At 44.8% G+C, this 17,456-nt stretch overlaps 1 protein-coding gene across 4 annotated transcripts in view; it reads right to left on the bottom strand.

Annotated features, from left to right (window-relative positions):
• CDH13 (cadherin 13) overlaps positions 1–17,456 on the bottom strand; it is a 1,017,465-nt gene that overhangs the window by 20,819 nt on the left and 979,190 nt on the right. For all 4 annotated transcript variants that reach the window (XM_055551337.1, XM_055551339.1, XM_055551336.1 and 1 more), the window contains one exon: positions 10,084–10,226. In XM_055551337.1, coding sequence (XP_055407312.1) covers positions 10,084–10,226 — 143 coding nt within the window. The remainder of the gene's footprint in view (positions 1–10,083; positions 10,227–17,456) is intronic.

The following is a 17,456-nucleotide window of genomic DNA, read 5'->3' as shown; positions in this document are numbered from 1 at the left end:
AGACAGGCTGAGCCGGCCCTCAGCTAAGCTGGGGTGCTGCTCCTTCTGAGGGGCGCAGAGCGCCAGGCCCCCCTCTCTGTGGAGTGTATTTGCTGCTACACATGGCTCTGATCACAGCCCTTCTATTACCAGATCTCAAGAGTTCTTTTATTGGGCCATTTTATCAGTGACAAAATTGAGCTAGTATTTTCAACGTGATTGATATTTTACTGGTACTTGAAGTAACGAGGAATGATGGCTGGGTCTTCAATGTATTTTTCTTCCTCAATTACTATAACAGCTGAGATAAGGCGTGTTAAACTGGCTTAATTGGGTTGCCATCATAACTAATGGCTTGATTTTATCCAAACTAGCATCTTTTAAGTAGAATTAATCTAAATAATTTTACTACATCCCCCATGCAGGCTTGGTTGATCTACAGAAAGAGAAAGACGATAAATGGAGCCATCATTTTGAAGTTCAGATTCCCCCGTCATCCCCGGTTTGGGGGCCGTTGTTATCCAGTAGTTCAGTGGTCATTCCACTTATGGGGCCAAATTACTTTTTTTCTTTTTGAATCAATTTAAAAGTCCTTTGTACAGTATTTCAATTTTGATGGGCTGGCATTATCAGATCATCTATTATATAGAAGACTGAGGGAAAAGACAGGTTAGGACATGATAGATCTTAGCTCATGAAAAATCATGATCTTAGTCTATTCCATTTTAATTGTACAGCTGTTACACTTGGTTCTCTGTCTGTTTTCTTGGCTGCCCACAGCACATTTTTCACCGACAGACTCAAACATACTTTATACAAGTTGCTAAGTAATGAAAACATGCTGCTGAATTTAGCCATAATTTGGCTTGTTTTTTTCCCCTTATTCTTTTAAATGAAAATAGATGGCGATGCAACACTTGATAATCATATAAAGACTTCATATGGATGCTAGAGATAGTATGTATTTCCTGGCTCAAACTATTTCGTATGCACTGAGCCTGAGGAAGAACTAATGGGGATAATTTTTTTCTTTTTTCTTTAAACTCTCTGCATAAGCTAGGTGCTGGAAAGCAAGGGCATTTGAATTTCTTGAAGCAAAATACTTGTCTTTGGCATTTGGAATCACAATTTAAGATCTTCTGAGGGTATAAGAGCCATTCAATAACAGTCATGCACTGAACCCTACCCAATTTCAGAACAGAAGGAGTGAAAGCTGAGGTCATAGGTGAGAAGGAGGCAGGAAGACCAGCCTGATGGAGTCCTGAGCAGAAGGCAGGGAGCCAAGAAGCAGTGGCCAGCTCCGCCTTTCCTGCCCAGGACAAGCCCCTTGCGAGAGGTAGTTCCTGGACTCCAAGGAGAAATTGCTTGTGGCAGCTTTCAGCCCACATAAGACAGCGAGACTCACATCCGACCTTTCTGGTGATTACCTGAGCAGGTGCGGTAACCACCTGGGATTTGCCCAGTGCTAATTGCTGCAGCTTTGCCTCCTTGTCAGCACAGCCCCAGAGGGATGCCATCTGACTGCGCTCCTGAATGCTCTCTCTCTGCATCTTGGTATTTTCCTTAACAGTTATTAACATTATTTTTTCCCCCTTTCTTAAGATAGGCCAGTGATTCTATGTTTGTTAAGTCTTTAATGAAGGAGTTCCTGTATTCTGAAGGCACTGTCTTAACCTTTTCAGAAAATCTGGACCACATAAGGTAAATGACAGTATCCATCTTTAAAGATAAAATGCTTGCCAACAGGAAAGGTCACACCTTATTAATCTATAGGATGAAAGGCTGTACTCTTTCAATCATTTAACCACAGCAGCCTGTTCTGCTTTAGCCAAACAAAAGCATTTCACTTATAAATAAAAAGGTTGTTGGGTAATTTATAGCTCATTAAAATTGATACCAGTTTACGAAAACTGCCTTGTACATCCTTTAGTGTTCTGTGGGTTGCAACCTAGCCTCTATCTGTAGCCTCTGTGTCTTTCCCTCCTCAAATCATCTGTATCCCATGCATTATCAATATTATTATGAAGTGCTATTCCAGAATCTACATAGATGCACACTGGAGCTGCAAGCAAACACGTCCAAAGAGTTTTTAACTTCTGTTAAAGAGTTTTCTCTTTAACTCTTCTAAAACTTCTAAAAGTTTCTCTAAAACTCTTCTGTTAAAGAGTTTTTAACTCAGGATAGATTTGCAGCCCTGCTTCTGACTTTTTTTGCATTCCTCCATTCTGATCTCACAGCTTCTAGTCTCTAAGAGGTTTGCAAAAGATTCTCGTTTGGCGCTGCCTTCCCATTGTTCTGAACTGAACGAGTAGAGCTTGTGTAGGAGCTATCATGGTGTCACTTCTGCTTTTTGCTAAGTGTTACAGGACTGCAGACTGCAGCTCGCCTCGTTCCCTCGCAGACCTCCTGTCCTCCACTCTCCTGGCACTACTGCCCCCTGCCCTCCAGCAGCTGGGGATTGTCCTTCCTTAGGATGACAAGACGCTGAGAGTCTAGCTCTAGGGACCAGATACTTAGAGAACACGTGAATGGTTACAGTCTCCTGGAGAAGGCACAGTGGACCAGGGACGTGCTTTCTGTGTAGTTATATATATATATATATATATATATATATATATATATATATATATATAATTTCTTAAGTTGTATTGAAATATAGAAACATTCATTTTCTGTAATGACACAGCTTGAAGAAACTGCAAAATCTGAACACACCCAGATAGTGAGTCCAATATATACAAGATGAAGAAACTCCTCTGGAGTTCCTTACAAAACTACCCATACATATGATCCTGCAATCCCACTCCCGGGCATATATGCAGAGAAAACCATAATTTGAAAAGATAAATGCACCTGGATGTTCATTGCAGTACCATGTACAATGGCCAGGACATGGAAGCAACCTAAAAGTCCATCAACAGATGAATGGATAAAGAAGATGTAATATACATACACAATGAAATATTACTAAACCTTAAAAAAGAATGAAATAATGAATGAATTTGCAGCACCATGGATGAAACTAGAGATTATCATACTAAGTGAATTAAATCAAAGAAAGACAAATATCATATGATATAGCTTATATGTGGAATCTAAAAAAAAAGAAAGATACAAATGAAATTATATGCAAAACAGAAACAGACATAGAAAACAAATTTATGAGTACCAAAGAGGAGAGTGGTGAGAGGCACAAATGAGAACTTTGGGATTAACAGATACACAGTGCCATATATAAAACAGATAAACAGTAAGAACCTTCTATATAGCACAGGGAAATACACTCAGTATTTTGTAATGATCTATAAGCAAAAAGAATCTATAAAAGAATATATATACTCTTTTATAGTTATATATAGTTATTTACAACATTGTGAACTAACTATACACTTCAGTTAAAAAAAAGTCCCTTAAGTAATGCTGAAGCAAGAATTAGTTTGGCTTGTTCGACCTTGATAAAAGTGGAATCATTCAGTATGTGATCCTCTGCTTCAGCCTTCTTTTTGCTCAATGTTGTTTGCAAGATTCGTCCACTTGCTATCAATAGCTGCACGTCATTCATTCTCAGTACTGTATAGACCCGATTGTGTGAATGTACCATTCGTTTATTCTACATTTGTTGGGCATTTGGATAGTTTCCAATTTTGAGCTAGCATTAACAGCGCTGGGAGTTACACTCGGGTGTGTGGGTTTCGGTGAAGAGACGCATGCGTTTCTGGTGGATGTACAGCAAGGCATGTGATTCCTGGTCACAGGGGATGCATACGTTCAGTGGTATTTGATACTTGCAGCTTTCCGAGTGGTGGCACCAGATCACACTTCTCCCAGCTGGATGGGAGAGTCCCAGTGATTTCACACCCTTGCCAGCACTCGGCATTCCCCATCTTTTCAGTTCAGTCATTTTGTAGGTGTGCCGAGTTTGGAATGTCATTGTATTTCCTTGATTAATTTGTGTTTTAATTTATATTTGCATAGTTTTTTTTCCTTGATGAGTGTTGAGCATCTCTTCATACATTTACTGTCATTTGCATATCTCTCGTAGTGAATATCTGTTCAAATCCCTTACCCGTTCTTCTTTGCCTGGTGTCTTTTGCATAGAAGTCCCCTGTAGCTTCAAAACATGGCAAATGCTTTAAAGAGAGAACGGCTGTGTGTTTAAGGTGAGTTTGCTTGCTTCGTTAGGTCTTTGTTTCAGTGAGACCCTGGGAGATTTCACTCTGCCCTTTAAAAGGCAGTTATCTATAACCGTGTGCTTAAGGGCCCTCAGGTTTTCACTTTGTCACACCAATCACATAACTCTTACAAGTATTTCTCATTTATTTCTCTCCATCCTAGGCCTTGCCTGGATCAAGCCTGATCCTCGCCCCAAATCTAAAATGGCCCCCAAGAGGAAAAAATGGCTAGGGGCCGTATACTCTTTTTAGAACAGTTCTTTCCTTTTTTCTGTTTCAGTTCTTAGTTGATTTAGGTGTCACTGCTTCTGCAGCTCTCTGATGCCTTTACAATGAAGACTTTTGTGATCTAGCTACATTTTTCTAGTTTTTGCAGTAGGGACATTGGGTCTACTATATCCTACCAGAAAGTTCCCACAGCCATGTACTTTATTGGCATGTTTTGGCATAAATTCCTGAGGGACTCCTTGTTTGTGCTGTGCTCAAGTAGTGTCGACTCTTTAAGACCCCATGGACTGCAGTCCACCAGGTTCCTCTGTCCATGGCGATTCTCCAGCAAAGAATACTGGAGCGGGTTGCCATGCCCTCCTCCAGGGGAATCTTCTCAACCCAGGGATTGAACCCAGGTCTCCAGCATCACAGGCGGATTCTTAACCAACTGAGCCACCAGGGAAGCCCAAGAATACTGGAGTGGGTGGCCTATCCCTTCTCCAGGGGATCTTCCCGATTCCCCAGGAATCAAACCAGGGTCTCCTGCATTGCAGGTGGATTCTTTACCAGCTGAGCTACCAGGGAAGCCCTTGACTCCTTGTTTGAAGAGAATTTATTTTGCTTTAGCTTCCCTCACGACAAAAATTCATTATACTTTCATCCCATCAAATACACTGAATTTCTATAAAATTAGAAAAAATTCTTACTTTGTTTAACATTGAGACATCTGTTAGTACTATTAACTTTGATCTCACAGGTAAGTGTTGGATTTTCCTGGTGGAACATAATACCCAGAGATAAGGTTTTTGTGAGTGACAAGAAGACTTTAAACAAAAGTTTCTCTGATTTATGAGGTCTTTTAAAATTTATTCTCTTTTTTTGCTCTAAGTCTTTTGGGCCTTGTTCGAGATTATCATCTCTAATGATGGCTCTGTATAGTGACGCCAACCTGTTTTTTATTTACCACTCCATCTTCAGGGACGTGTCTAAACTTTGGAAACATCTGTGATGCCAGATTTTGAATTTCCTTTCCTGATATTAGCACTAATGGAGTTAGAGAAGAAATACATTTCAGACTGTATATTCCTTGAGGTCCATTCTTTCCTTCCTATAACCCCACTGGGGTGGGACTGACATTTATTGAACATTCACCATGACTCTTGATGGGAACTGTAGAGGGCCCAGCACTTTATCTTCTCACAACAACCTTATAAGCAGAAATTATCTTCCTTATTTTGTAGAAGTAGAAGCTGAATCTCAGAATCTATAGGCAGCTTGCCCAGTCACACCTGTCTCTGGCAAAAATTAAAGTTTACTTCATTTCTAGGTTTTTTTTTTGGATGACTAATTGCATAAAGTATCCACACTTCCTTCATGGTGTTCTTAGCTGAGAATTTTCTCTACATGTACAGATACATTTACGTGGTTCTCGGAACTCTGACATCATTACTTCAGCTGATCCTCACTGACACCATTTGTTGGAACAGCATTTAAACCTCCTTCGCTTGTTGTCCTCCACTGCTGATCCCTGTCTAGACTTGCTCCTTCCACAAACATATCTGCTCTGATGGTGCCCGTCTCTCTTGCATCGTGAGTCCCTGAGAAAAGCCTCCTGGCCTCTATTCATCCTGCCTTGCAGCATCTCATGGGTCCATTGCAGCATCTCATGGGTCCATCTCAGCATCCACCCCACACAGACACCATGGCAACAGTCCTCTGAAACCAGTTCTGTTTCGGTTAATGGACTAGATTTCTGACTAGAAACTTACTATCACCTTTTTCTGTTTCATGTTGAGTGTGGGTTGTTTTCAAAGCCTTGTTTCTTACACCCAGATGTTTTCTGGATTCGCCCTTTCTAATTCGCTTCTGTTGCCACCAAGCTGCGCGATCCCTTTAACTAAGATACGAGTGATGGCTTTCAATGTGTTTCCCGGCTGTAGACTCTGTCCACCCAGACTACTTCCTCCACTTCTCTTACCTTGATTTCTCCATGGCTCTCTAGGGCCTTCTTACCTCATGTCTCATCATGACCTGACTGATTCTCCACACTGCCATGGGGGTTACCTTCCTAAAGTACAGTTATCCTGGAGGAATTTGAGAATCAAATCAAACTTCTCGGCATGGTCTATGGAGAATGACCTAATGTATGATCTATTCCACAGATACATGAGTGCCCACACAAAGTCTGGCATGTGATAGGAGCTGGGCATTCCACACAAGATCCAGTTCCCTTATCTCTTTAAGTATGGAGCCTCCAGTCATACTGAGCAACGTTTCAGGGTCTCACATATCCACTTTCTTTCAGGCTTCTAGCAGAACGCCTTGCCCTTCCTCAACGTATCCTTCATCACTCGGGTTAGAGAGCCCCTCCACCAAGAAGCTCCCCATGACCACCGCTGAGACTGGATGGTCTGGGGCTCCTCTGGTTAATTCCTGTAGGACAGCTATGATGTTCTTTGGTCATCTGCTGCTTGCTAGTCTAACTCGCCGGGTAGCTCATTAGCTCGCTGAGCACAAGGACGATGTACTGTCCATCTCCGAGTCTCCAGGACCTCGCACAGGGTCTGGTCCAGCTCTCTGCTGATGAGCGTTCACGTGCTCTTTCATCAGTCACTTTCCTCCTCAAGAGCATGTGGGGTCCTTTGGGTGCCTGCTTCCTCAGACGACTTGTCTTGAAGCCGTTTTCCATATGCATCCAAATGAATTTCTCCACATTTATGCACAGGGGATATAACCCTTTTCTTACCTCCCATGCCACACCCCCTTTTAGTTTAGATTCCACCGCTCTGTGGCCCCAGTTACCCCACCTCCGACCCCGCCACCTACCCAATCCTCCCTGCCTTTCAAGGCCAGACTCTAAGGTGGACTCATTATGGAGCCCACTCTGCCTACTGTGAGCCACACCGATCGCTCACTTCTCAGATGTGCTCTCCTATCTGGTGTGCATGGAAGTACCCAGCCTCCAAGAAGTCTCAGTTCACCCATTATAGGGGAATGAAGGCACATATAAAGAACCCTATAAATAGCTATTTCAATGTACTTACAGGACTCAGAACTGAGTCTTCAGCTATGAACAGCTGGCTTCCAGGAATTACAGGGAGAGCGAAACTTCCTGTGTGATTGATACAGTAGACATCTCAGCTTAATATACTTGAAAACATATTCTTATCCCCCTCATCTCAACCAGTAGCAAATTCTGTTAGCATTGCATCTGAAATCTACACACTATCTCCAGAATCTCACCCCTTCTAATCCCCTCCTCTATTAGTGGTCCAAGCCACCATCTTCCCTAGACTGTCTTCAGTTTTCCTAAGAGGTGTCCCTACTTCGGTCTTATTTCCTTGTCTCAGCAGAGCAGCAGCAGGATCGTGGCACTTGGCAGTGGTGTCCATTTCACACAAGTAGAAGCCAAGGGTCATATAGGGGCCCACGCGACCCTCCACGATCCGCAACCTGGACCACCGCTCTCTTTGCTCTGGCCCCCAGCCTCCTGGCTCTTCCCTGAGATTGCTTCAGGGGTCCCATCCCCACTTCCTTCATGTTTCTTCAGCGAGCCTCTCAGGGCTGTCTAGTTAAAACTATAGCATCCTTTTGTTTGCTATCTCTTCTTCCTGTTTCCCTGTTTCATACATAAATAGTATTCCTTTTTTTCCCCTAAAAGCACATTATGTATTTTAGTCAGATTCCTTCCTTTCTCCTTGAGTGTGCCAGCTGCACGAGGACAGTGATCTTTGTTTGTTCACGACTCTATCTCCAGTGTCTGGAACAGAGTCTGGCTTGTGGATATTGTATTATTAGCTTCTGAATGAACAGGAATTGTTTTGTGATTACGAAGGTACTAGCTGAGGGGACTTGATGTCTTTCTGTGGTGTATATCATAAGAGGAACAAAGCTGTGGGGACAGTTCAATCATCAGGATCTGCGATGTTCCCTGGGATTTTCTTTCAACTTGCATTAGGGAAAAGAACTGTCCCTGTAGATGAGAACAGGAGCCAGGATGAAGGACATCAGTTTGGCTTCTGAGCCTTGGTGCCTGCCAGAGACGGAACACGGTGAGCTCACTGCTCTGACCTCTATCTAGACAAAGACCCAGGGATTCCAGGACTTGGGGGTTTTACTGATTCACTGTGCGTTTATGCACTTGGCTTCCCTGCCCTCACACATTTCTGTTCTTACCAAGAACATCTCTAGGCCTAGCAGAAGAATTGTAAAAGTGTAAAGATATACTTCAAATCCTGAAAGATGATGCTGTGAAAGTGCTGCACTCAATATGCCAGCAAATTTGGAAAACTCAGCAGTGGCCACAGGACTGGAAAAGGTCAGTTTTCATTCCAATCCCAAAGAAAGGCAATGCCAAAGAGTGCTCAAACTACCACACAATTGCACTTATCTCACACGCTAGTAAAGTAATGCTCAAAATTCTCCAAGCCAGGCTTCAGCAATATGTGAACTGTGAACTTCCAGATGTTCAAGCTGGTTTTAGAAAAGGCAGAGGAACCAGAGATCAAATTCCCAACATCTGCTGGATCATGGAAAAAGCAAGAGAGTTCCAGAAAAACATCGATTTCTGCTTTATTGACTATGCCAAAGCCTTTGACTGTGTGGATCACAATAAACTGTGGAAAATTCTGAAAGAGATGGGAATACCAGACCACCTGACCTGCCTCTTGAGAAACCTAGATGCAGGTCAGGAAGCAACAGTTAGAACTGGACATGGAACAACAGACTGGTTCCAAATAGGAAAAGGAGTACGTCAAGGCTGTATATTGTCACCCTGCTTATTTGACTTATGTGCAGAGTACATCCTGAGAAACACTGGGCTGGAAGAAGCACAAGCTGGAATCAGGATTGCTGGGAGAAATATCAGTAACCTCAGATATGCAGATGACACCACCCTTATGACAGAAAGTGAAGAGGAACTAAAGAGCCTCTTGATGAAAGTGAAAGAGCAGAGTGAAAAAGTTGGCTTAAAGCTCAACATTCAGAAAACTAAGATCATGGCATCTGGTCCCATCACTTCATGGGAGATAGATGGGGAAACAGTGGAAACTGTGTCAGACTTCATTTTTTTGGGCTCCAAAATCACTGCAGATGGTGATTGCAGCCATGAAGTTAAAAGCACTTATTCCTTGGACGGAAAATTATGACCAACCTAGATAGTATATTGAAAAGCAGAGACATTACTTTGCCAACAAAGGTCCGTCTAGTCAAGGCTATGGTTTTTCCTGTGGTCATGTATGGATGTGAGAGTTGGACTGTGAAGAAAGCTGAGTGCCAAAGAATTGATGCTTTTAAACTGTGATGTTGGAGAAGGCTCTTGAGAGTCCTTTGGACTGCAAGGGGATCCAGCCAGTCCATCCTAAAGGAGATCAGTCCTGGGTGTTCATTGGAAGGACTGATGCTGAAGCTGAAACTCCAATACTTTGGCCACCTCATGCGAGGAGTTGACTCATTGGAAAAGACCCTGATTCTGGGAGGGACTGGGGGCAGGAGGAGAAGGGGATGACAGAGGATGAGATGGCTGGATGGCATCACCAACTCAATGGACAAGAGTTTGAGTGAACTCCAGGAGTTGGTGACGGACAGGGAGGCCCGGCGTGCTGAGATTCATGGGGTCGCAAAGAGTTGGACATGACTGAGTGACTGAAATGAACTGACTGAACTGAAAGATATATTTAGAACTGAAAAGTACACACTTATTGGAATTTAAAAATGTGCTCACCACTGTCAATTGCCAGGAAGAGGGCAGTGTAGACGCTGTTGTGGACGAATGGGGACTCGCGGTCCAGCACAGCAGTCGTGTCAACAGTCCCGTTGATGGGGTTGATATTCAGCCAGCCTGCTGGATCCTTGTAAACAGAATACCTGAAAAAAAAAATCCCCAAACAATGACAGATTGTATTCAAAATAGATTCAAAAAATGTTCACAGAGTGCTGGGCACAAGCTCCCATGCTAGCTGCCAGATAATTTTTAATACAAATCCAAAAACATCATTAGAGTGCAGTTGTTCATCCAGAAAGTAATGACTGACCATTAACTCTGGGCTGTCTCTGTGCTGAATGTTTTGTACATGCACCTCCTTTATTCCTTGTGACAAACCTGGAAGGAAGGAGCTCGTGTCTGCCCAGTTCTCACAGTGGCAGGGTTCACAGCCTGACTCCTGAGTTCAAGTCCAGTTTTTTCCCCCCTTTTTACACCTTGGATGCACCCTGTATACACAGCTGGGAGAAGCACTGTCATGAAGGTACTGGCAGAGCACACGGATACGTGGGAGAAGAGGAATTACCTGTGATGGAGGGTGACCATGGGGTCCTCACAGAGGATGCAGCATCTGACAGATGGAAATGGGGGATGCTGTCAGGGAATGGGGGGATGTTGTCACAGAATGAGAGGACAGACACGCCGGGGAAAGAATATGAATTAACATGGAACAGAGATAGGCACTAAAATATTAGTTTCACAGTAGCTAGGATATCCATTTACTGTCACGACCCCATCTCCTGGAACACTGCTTAGCACATATATGACACTCAATAGATAGCTGTTGAATGAATAAATATTTAGGGACCGGAAGGTAGATGGTTGTGGTTGGATCATAGCTTTTCCAGGGGAAACTGAAAGGAAGTGAATTTGGAGGGACAGATTACAAAGAACCTGAATCATTTAAGGGGTTTGAATTCTAGATAGACGGGAAACCATCAAAGAATTTTAAAATGTTCTATACACACTACTTTATTTAAAATAGCTAATCAACAAGGGCCTGTTGTATAGAACAGGGAACTCTGCTCAATGTTCTGTAGTCACCTAAACGGGAAAAAAAATTGGAAAAAGAATAAATAGATGCATGTATATGTATCACTGAATCACTTTGTGGTGCACCTGAGGCTAACGTGACACTGTTAATCAACTACACTCCAATATAGAATCGAAATTAGAAAGAATGTTATTATTTTTGAGGCCGTTATAAAAGTAACACATGCTCACTGTAAGAAGTTCAAGCAATGGAAAGGTACAGTAAGTAAGAGATGAGAGTCTTGTCTTGTTTGTCTTTGAATGAGAGTCTTGTCTTTGACCTGGGTGGCTAGGGAAACGTGGGCAGCCAAGAGGATGCTAGATGCTACAGACCCTGTGATTGTCTTAGTTTTTCTATCATTAAACTACAGGCTGTAGATTTCTTAGTTTTCCCTGAACTTTGGCCATTTTAAACCAACTTGTATATTAAAAAAAAAAAAAGTAGGATGTTTTATTTTTCAAAAAATTTAGCACTTCGACTTTTTGCCAAGAAAAACAATAAATATTATTCCAGTGGGAAAGCAAACCAAATCAAAACAAAAACAACTCCACCCCCCACCCCCCCCACAAAACACACACCTGGAGAGATAAATGCCTTTGCCAAGGTCAACGGCGAGAGTGCAGCAATGTTGGGATCTGAAATTTGAGCCAGGGCCCTGCCCTTAACCTGCACACAAGCTCTGCCCAATTGCACATGTTGTCAGCATCACAGTGGGGTTAAAGGTATAGACTTCGGAGTGAAGAGGACCCGGATTCTCTGTGAATCCGTTTCCTCCTCTGTTAGGTGGGACAATTCCAGTGGCCTTAGTGGTGGCTGTGAGGGCCAAGCAAGGCCTGACTCCAAGTGGCCGCTGTGTGTGCCAGTGGCCACTGGGCCAGGCCCAGTGAGCTCTCTTGATGTGACCCGCTGCGTCCCCCAGAGTGTTTTGGAAATGCATGACTTGGTGAGCCTTGGGGAAACAAGGCTTTGAAGCTGTGACGGGGAACAGATGGAGAGAATGAACGAGGCTAATGGAGGTTTTCTCACCACTCTCAATGCCTCAGTTATCATTTCCATATTTCTTCAAAACAGAAGAAATGTATATATTACTCTTGACAGTGAATTGCTTTAAAAACATCCGCCTTTCAGTTTGATAGTAATTTGCACTTCCACCTGGCAAGATGCTATCTGCTAAGACCCATCTGACATGTGTCCTCTGCCCGCCCCCCACCGGCCCCCTGCTTTGAGTCCCCTGGTTAGAAGGGTTAGCCGCTCCATCCTCTCGTCCTTGCTGGGCACACACATGGATGAAAATGCCTGTAAGAGCGGCGTATGGGCCTCATAGGTCTGCCACTTTCGCAGCTTCTCAAGGCCTTCATTAGTGTCTTAATGTCAGGAGGTTCGAGCTGGCTGTGTTACTGCACGCTTGCTGAACCTGGCTTTGTGCTTGCCATTCACAGAGGGCACCACAGTGACTTCTGTGCTTCACAGCAACCTGATGCAATGGGTGTCATCCCTCTCTGAAGATGAGATAACCAAGACTCAGAGAGGCTTAGCCACTTGCCCAAAGCGGCACAGCTAAGAAGCAGCCGAGATGGAATTCAACACGGGTGTGCCAGGTTCCAGGCACTGGAGCCTAACCAGGATACAGTGTGTTCATGCCCAGGACCAGGTACTGGCCATTCTGCATTCCCTGGGTGGAGTGGAGTGCCCAGAGCAGGTGGCTGTCCATGGGATGTTACTTCATTCTTTCTTTTTAGGTTGGAACATCAAGCAAATGGAAAGCACGAAGAATGGTGACATTTGTTTCCCTTCGTACAGGGTAACAAGTTCATGGTTGACCCAGGAGTGATTTGTGGTGGTTCAATATATTTGAAATCATGAAAAATTTAAATGGACTGTAATTTGTTCCCTGATTATTTAACTCAGAGTTCATATTATAAATAAAAACTGAATTAAGTAATCTAGCGTTCCACATTGGCTAAGAATGCTCTTTTATTCTCCTGTCTTTGTTTTGGCCCTCCATTGCTACAGTTTCACACTATAATGAGCATGTTGGCTTCTTGTGTAGGGAAGAGTTACACTGAATAAAAAGCTTACAGAGGTTGGTTGATTGGAAGCTGTCCCCTGAGAACAATGCCCAGTGGTTTAGGTCTGTACCTACCGTGTTTCCAGTGAAAGCAGGAGCTTGAGTGGTGTTACAGGATAATACCCCACTATTTTATTTTCTTTGAAGGATAACCAGGTCTGGGAGCTTGCCTGGTGGCTCTGTGATAAAGAATCCGCCTGCTAATGTAGGAGACACAAGGTTGATGCCTGGTCCCGGAAGACCCCATGTGCTGAGGAACCAGGATGCCGTGTGCCCCAGCTATGGAGCCTGTGCTCTGGAGCCCGGGAGCTGCAACCCCTGAGGCCCTCTCGCCCTCCGGCCCGCGCTCCATGACGAGAGGAGCCACCGCAACGAGAAGCCTGAGCTCCACAACTAGACTAGCCCGAGCTCCACAACTAGACTAGCCCCCGCCCGCCGCCATTAGAGAACAGCGCACGTAGCAATGAGACTAAGCACAGCTAAAACTAAATCAACCAATAAAAAATTATGTATATATGAAAAAGCAACCAGGTCTCCACCACTGTGCTGTTTAATTGCACGCCTGCTGGGCCCCTTGTCCTCCTCTGTTAGTTGATGGACTTTCTCTGTTGCCTCTTCCCACCAAGATATTGGAGAGGTCCACCTGGACCCCAGATCTCCTGGATGTCCCTCTTCCTGCACCTGCTCAGGTTTGCAGCCGTGGAGAGGGCAGGGTGGGGTCATTCCATTTACTGAGAATTCCCGAGTGCCCAGTGCTGTTTTTCCTGAACCCGTGGCCTCCAAACTCAGACCTTGTGGAAGCCCCCTGAGGTAGCTGTGTCCCTCCCCAGCCCTGGCGCGTCTACCCCCGAGGGGAAGAAAGCCCAGCACTCGTCACCCAGCCCGCCCTCCCACCTCCTGGCCGATGAGCCCTTGAGACTGACTGGCCAGGCACTCTATGTATGTTTCTGCATTTTCAAAGCTGTCTCTTTAATAACCTTTTGGCACAAGAATACTGGTGTGCAGGACATTTTCTGTGCTTCTAGGCCTGAAAAATGCACATGCCTTATTAAATTGGAATTTCCAGGCAATTTGTCTGTGATGTGAACTTTGCTTGTTATAAGGGAAGAAAAATCAAATTAAAAAAAGAAGATTCCTTTCAGCCTTGTGTAGCTTCATAGGAGCTGCTCGTGAGCTTGCCAAGGCTTGGCCTCTTCCAGGTGTCAGTGTCAAAGATGCAGGCCAGGCTGATCGGTAGATCAGGCCAGTGGGGAGGCGGGGCGGGGGAGCATCTAACCACGATCCAGGCTTGCATTGTTCTGGGAAGCAGACTTACTGTTGGCAGGGCCCTGGCAGAGCGGGGAAGGTAGCTGCCAGGCCAGAGGACTTCCAAGCCAGAGGCCCAGCTCTCTGGGGGCCTCAGTGCTGGTGGGAAGGAGAGAGAGACTTTGACAGGACCACTCTGCAGGCTTCCTGGGTTCAGTTCTACCACACTGAGGATGCACATTTGTTCAGCATGGGATAGCAAAATCCTTGCTTTTATTTTAGTCTTAAAAATATTACAAAGTGATTATCTTCCATGGCATCCAGTCCCATCACTTCATGGGAAATAGGTGGGGAAACAGTGGAAACAGTGTCAGACTTTATTTTTTTGGGCTCCAAAATCACTGCAGATGGTGACTGCAGTCATGAAATTAAAAGACGCTTACTCCTTGGAAGGAAAGTTATGACCAACCTAGACAGCATATTGAAAAGCAGAGATGTTACTTTGCCAACAAAGGTCCATCTAGTCAAGGCTATGGTTTTTCCAGTGGTCATGTATGGATGTGAGAGTTGGACTGTGAAGAAGGCTGAGCCCCGAAGAACTGATGCTTTTGAACTGTGGTGTTGGAGAAGACTCTTGAGAGTCCCTTGGACTGCAAGGAGATCCAACCATTCCATCCTAAAGGAGATCAGTCCTGGGTGTTCATTGGAAGGACTGATGCTGAAGCTGAAACTCCAATACTTTGGCCACCTCATGCGAAGAGTTGACTCATTGGAACAGACTCTGATGCTGGGAGGAACTGGGGGCAGGAGAAGAAGGGGACAAGAGGATGAGATGGTTGGATGGCATCACCAACTCAATGGACATGAGTTTGAGTGACCTTCAGGAGTTGGTGATGGACAGGGAGGCCTGGCGTGCTGCAATTCATGGGGTTGCAAAGAGTCGGACACGACTGAGCAACTGAACTGAACTGAATTATCCTCCAATTAAAATAAATAAATTAGTTTAAAGATTTTGCAAAGTAATATAGCTCCTCACTTAATTCCAGCCCAATGGGCCCCCTATGTTAAATGAAATATCTGCTTGGGTGATTCAAATCAACCGTTTTATTTATAAACAGAGCTGGAGAGAATTCCTGGCAGAAGGCAGAGAATTCCCGGCAGTGTTCTGGCGTAGCTCATGTAGCTGTGGCTCTGAATATGTACTTCCCGTCTCCTGACAAAGCACACAGAGGAGACTGGAGGACATGTGGTTCCAGAGTCCAGGCTCAGTCACACAACACAGGCTGGCACAGGGTTTCTGGAGAGATGGGGACGGTGCTCCGTCCTGCTCCACAGGAACCAGGGCCCAGGAAGGCGATCTTGGTGACAGGAAGGACATTCCCTGGATGGCGAGATGCCACAAAGGGAAGACGTGGACAGGAAGAGCTGCCCAGTGAGTGGCCTAGGCAGGACCTCTTAGAGTTGGGGAGATGGAGGTAGAGCTTGCCCAGCTTAGCATGAGGCGATGACCTTCCACGAGGACAAGGGGAAGAGCTCCCGACACCTGTAGGCTCTTCCCTGGACTGCCTTCCCAGGCATCCCAGAGCCCCTGGTGGAGTCCTGAGGTCCTCCTGCATGAGGTGCTACCAGATTACAATTCTACCATCACACTCTCCTGGCCGTGCCATCTTGCAATGGCACATGGACCAAAGCTTGGTGGGTTCCTTACGGGCATCCTGACCCTTATTGTTGTTTAGTAGCTCATTCATGTCCGACTCTTTGTGACCCCATGGACTGCAGCACACCAGGCCTCCCTGTCCATCACCAACTCCCAGAGCTTGCTCAAACTCATGTCCATTGAGTCAGTGATGCCATCCAACCATCTCATCCTCTGTCATCCCCTTCTCCTCCTGCCTTCAATCTTTCCCAGCATCAGGGTCTTTTCCAATGAGTCGACTCTTTGCACCAGGTGGCCCAAGTATTGGAGCATTAGCTTCAGCATCAGTCCTCCCAATGAATATTCAGGACTGATTTTCTTTAGGATGGACTGGTTTGATCCCCTAGCAGTCCAAGGGACTCTCAAGAGTCTTCTTCAACACCACAGCTCAAAAGCATCAGTTCTTTGGCACTCAGTCTTCTTTATGGTCTAACTCTCATATCCATGCATGACTACTGGAAAAACCATAGCTTTGACTTGACAGACCTCTGTCGGCAAAGTAATGTCTTCGCTTTTTAATATGCTGTCTGGGTTGGTCATAGCTTTTCTTCTAAGGAGCAAGTATCTTTTAACTTCATGGCTGCAGTCACCATCTTCAATGATTTTGGAGCCCAAGAAAATAAAGTCTGTTAGTTTCCATTGTTTCCCCATATATTTGCCATGAACTGATGGGACCGGATGCCATGATCTTAGTTTTTTGAATGTTGAGTTTTAAGCCAGCTTTTTCACTCTCCTTTTTTACTTTCATCAAGAGACTCTTTAGTTCCTCTTCTCTTTCTGCCATAAAGGTGGTGTCATCTGCATATCTGAAGTTATTGATATTTCTTCCATCAGTCTTGATTCCAGCTTGTGCGGGACTACCATGATGACAAAAAGCGCACAGCCCACCCGAGCTCCCTTCCCGGGCAGGCTTGCTGTGAGTTCATTCCGGCTCTGTCACAGGGAGCAGGAGGTGGGATCATTAGCAAGTATCTTCTGCGTGGACCCCTGCGGTGCTTGACTCTTTGCTTCTGTTCTGCTTGCTACTGTCAGTTCTTCAAAGAGCAGCCAATTGAAAATTCACCATTTTTCTTTTTAAAAAATGTTTCCTTCTTTATTTTGGCTGTGCTGGATCTTTGTTGCTGCGCACAGGCTTTCTCTAGTTGCAGCGGGCAGGGCCTTCTTTCTGGTTGCGGTGTTCAAGCTTCTCATCATGGTGGCTTCTCTTGTGAAGCATGGGCTCTAGGGCCTTCAGGCTTCACCAGTTGTGGGGCAAGGGCTCCGTTGCTTTGCGTCATGTGGAATCTTCCCAG

This window comes from Bubalus kerabau, chromosome 17 (assembly GCF_029407905.1).
Source record: "Bubalus kerabau isolate K-KA32 ecotype Philippines breed swamp buffalo chromosome 17, PCC_UOA_SB_1v2, whole genome shotgun sequence".
NCBI lineage: Eukaryota > Metazoa > Chordata > Mammalia > Artiodactyla > Bovidae > Bubalus > Bubalus kerabau.
Note: the sequence above shows the minus strand (reverse complement) of the source record. Positions and strands in the feature narration are given on the sequence as shown.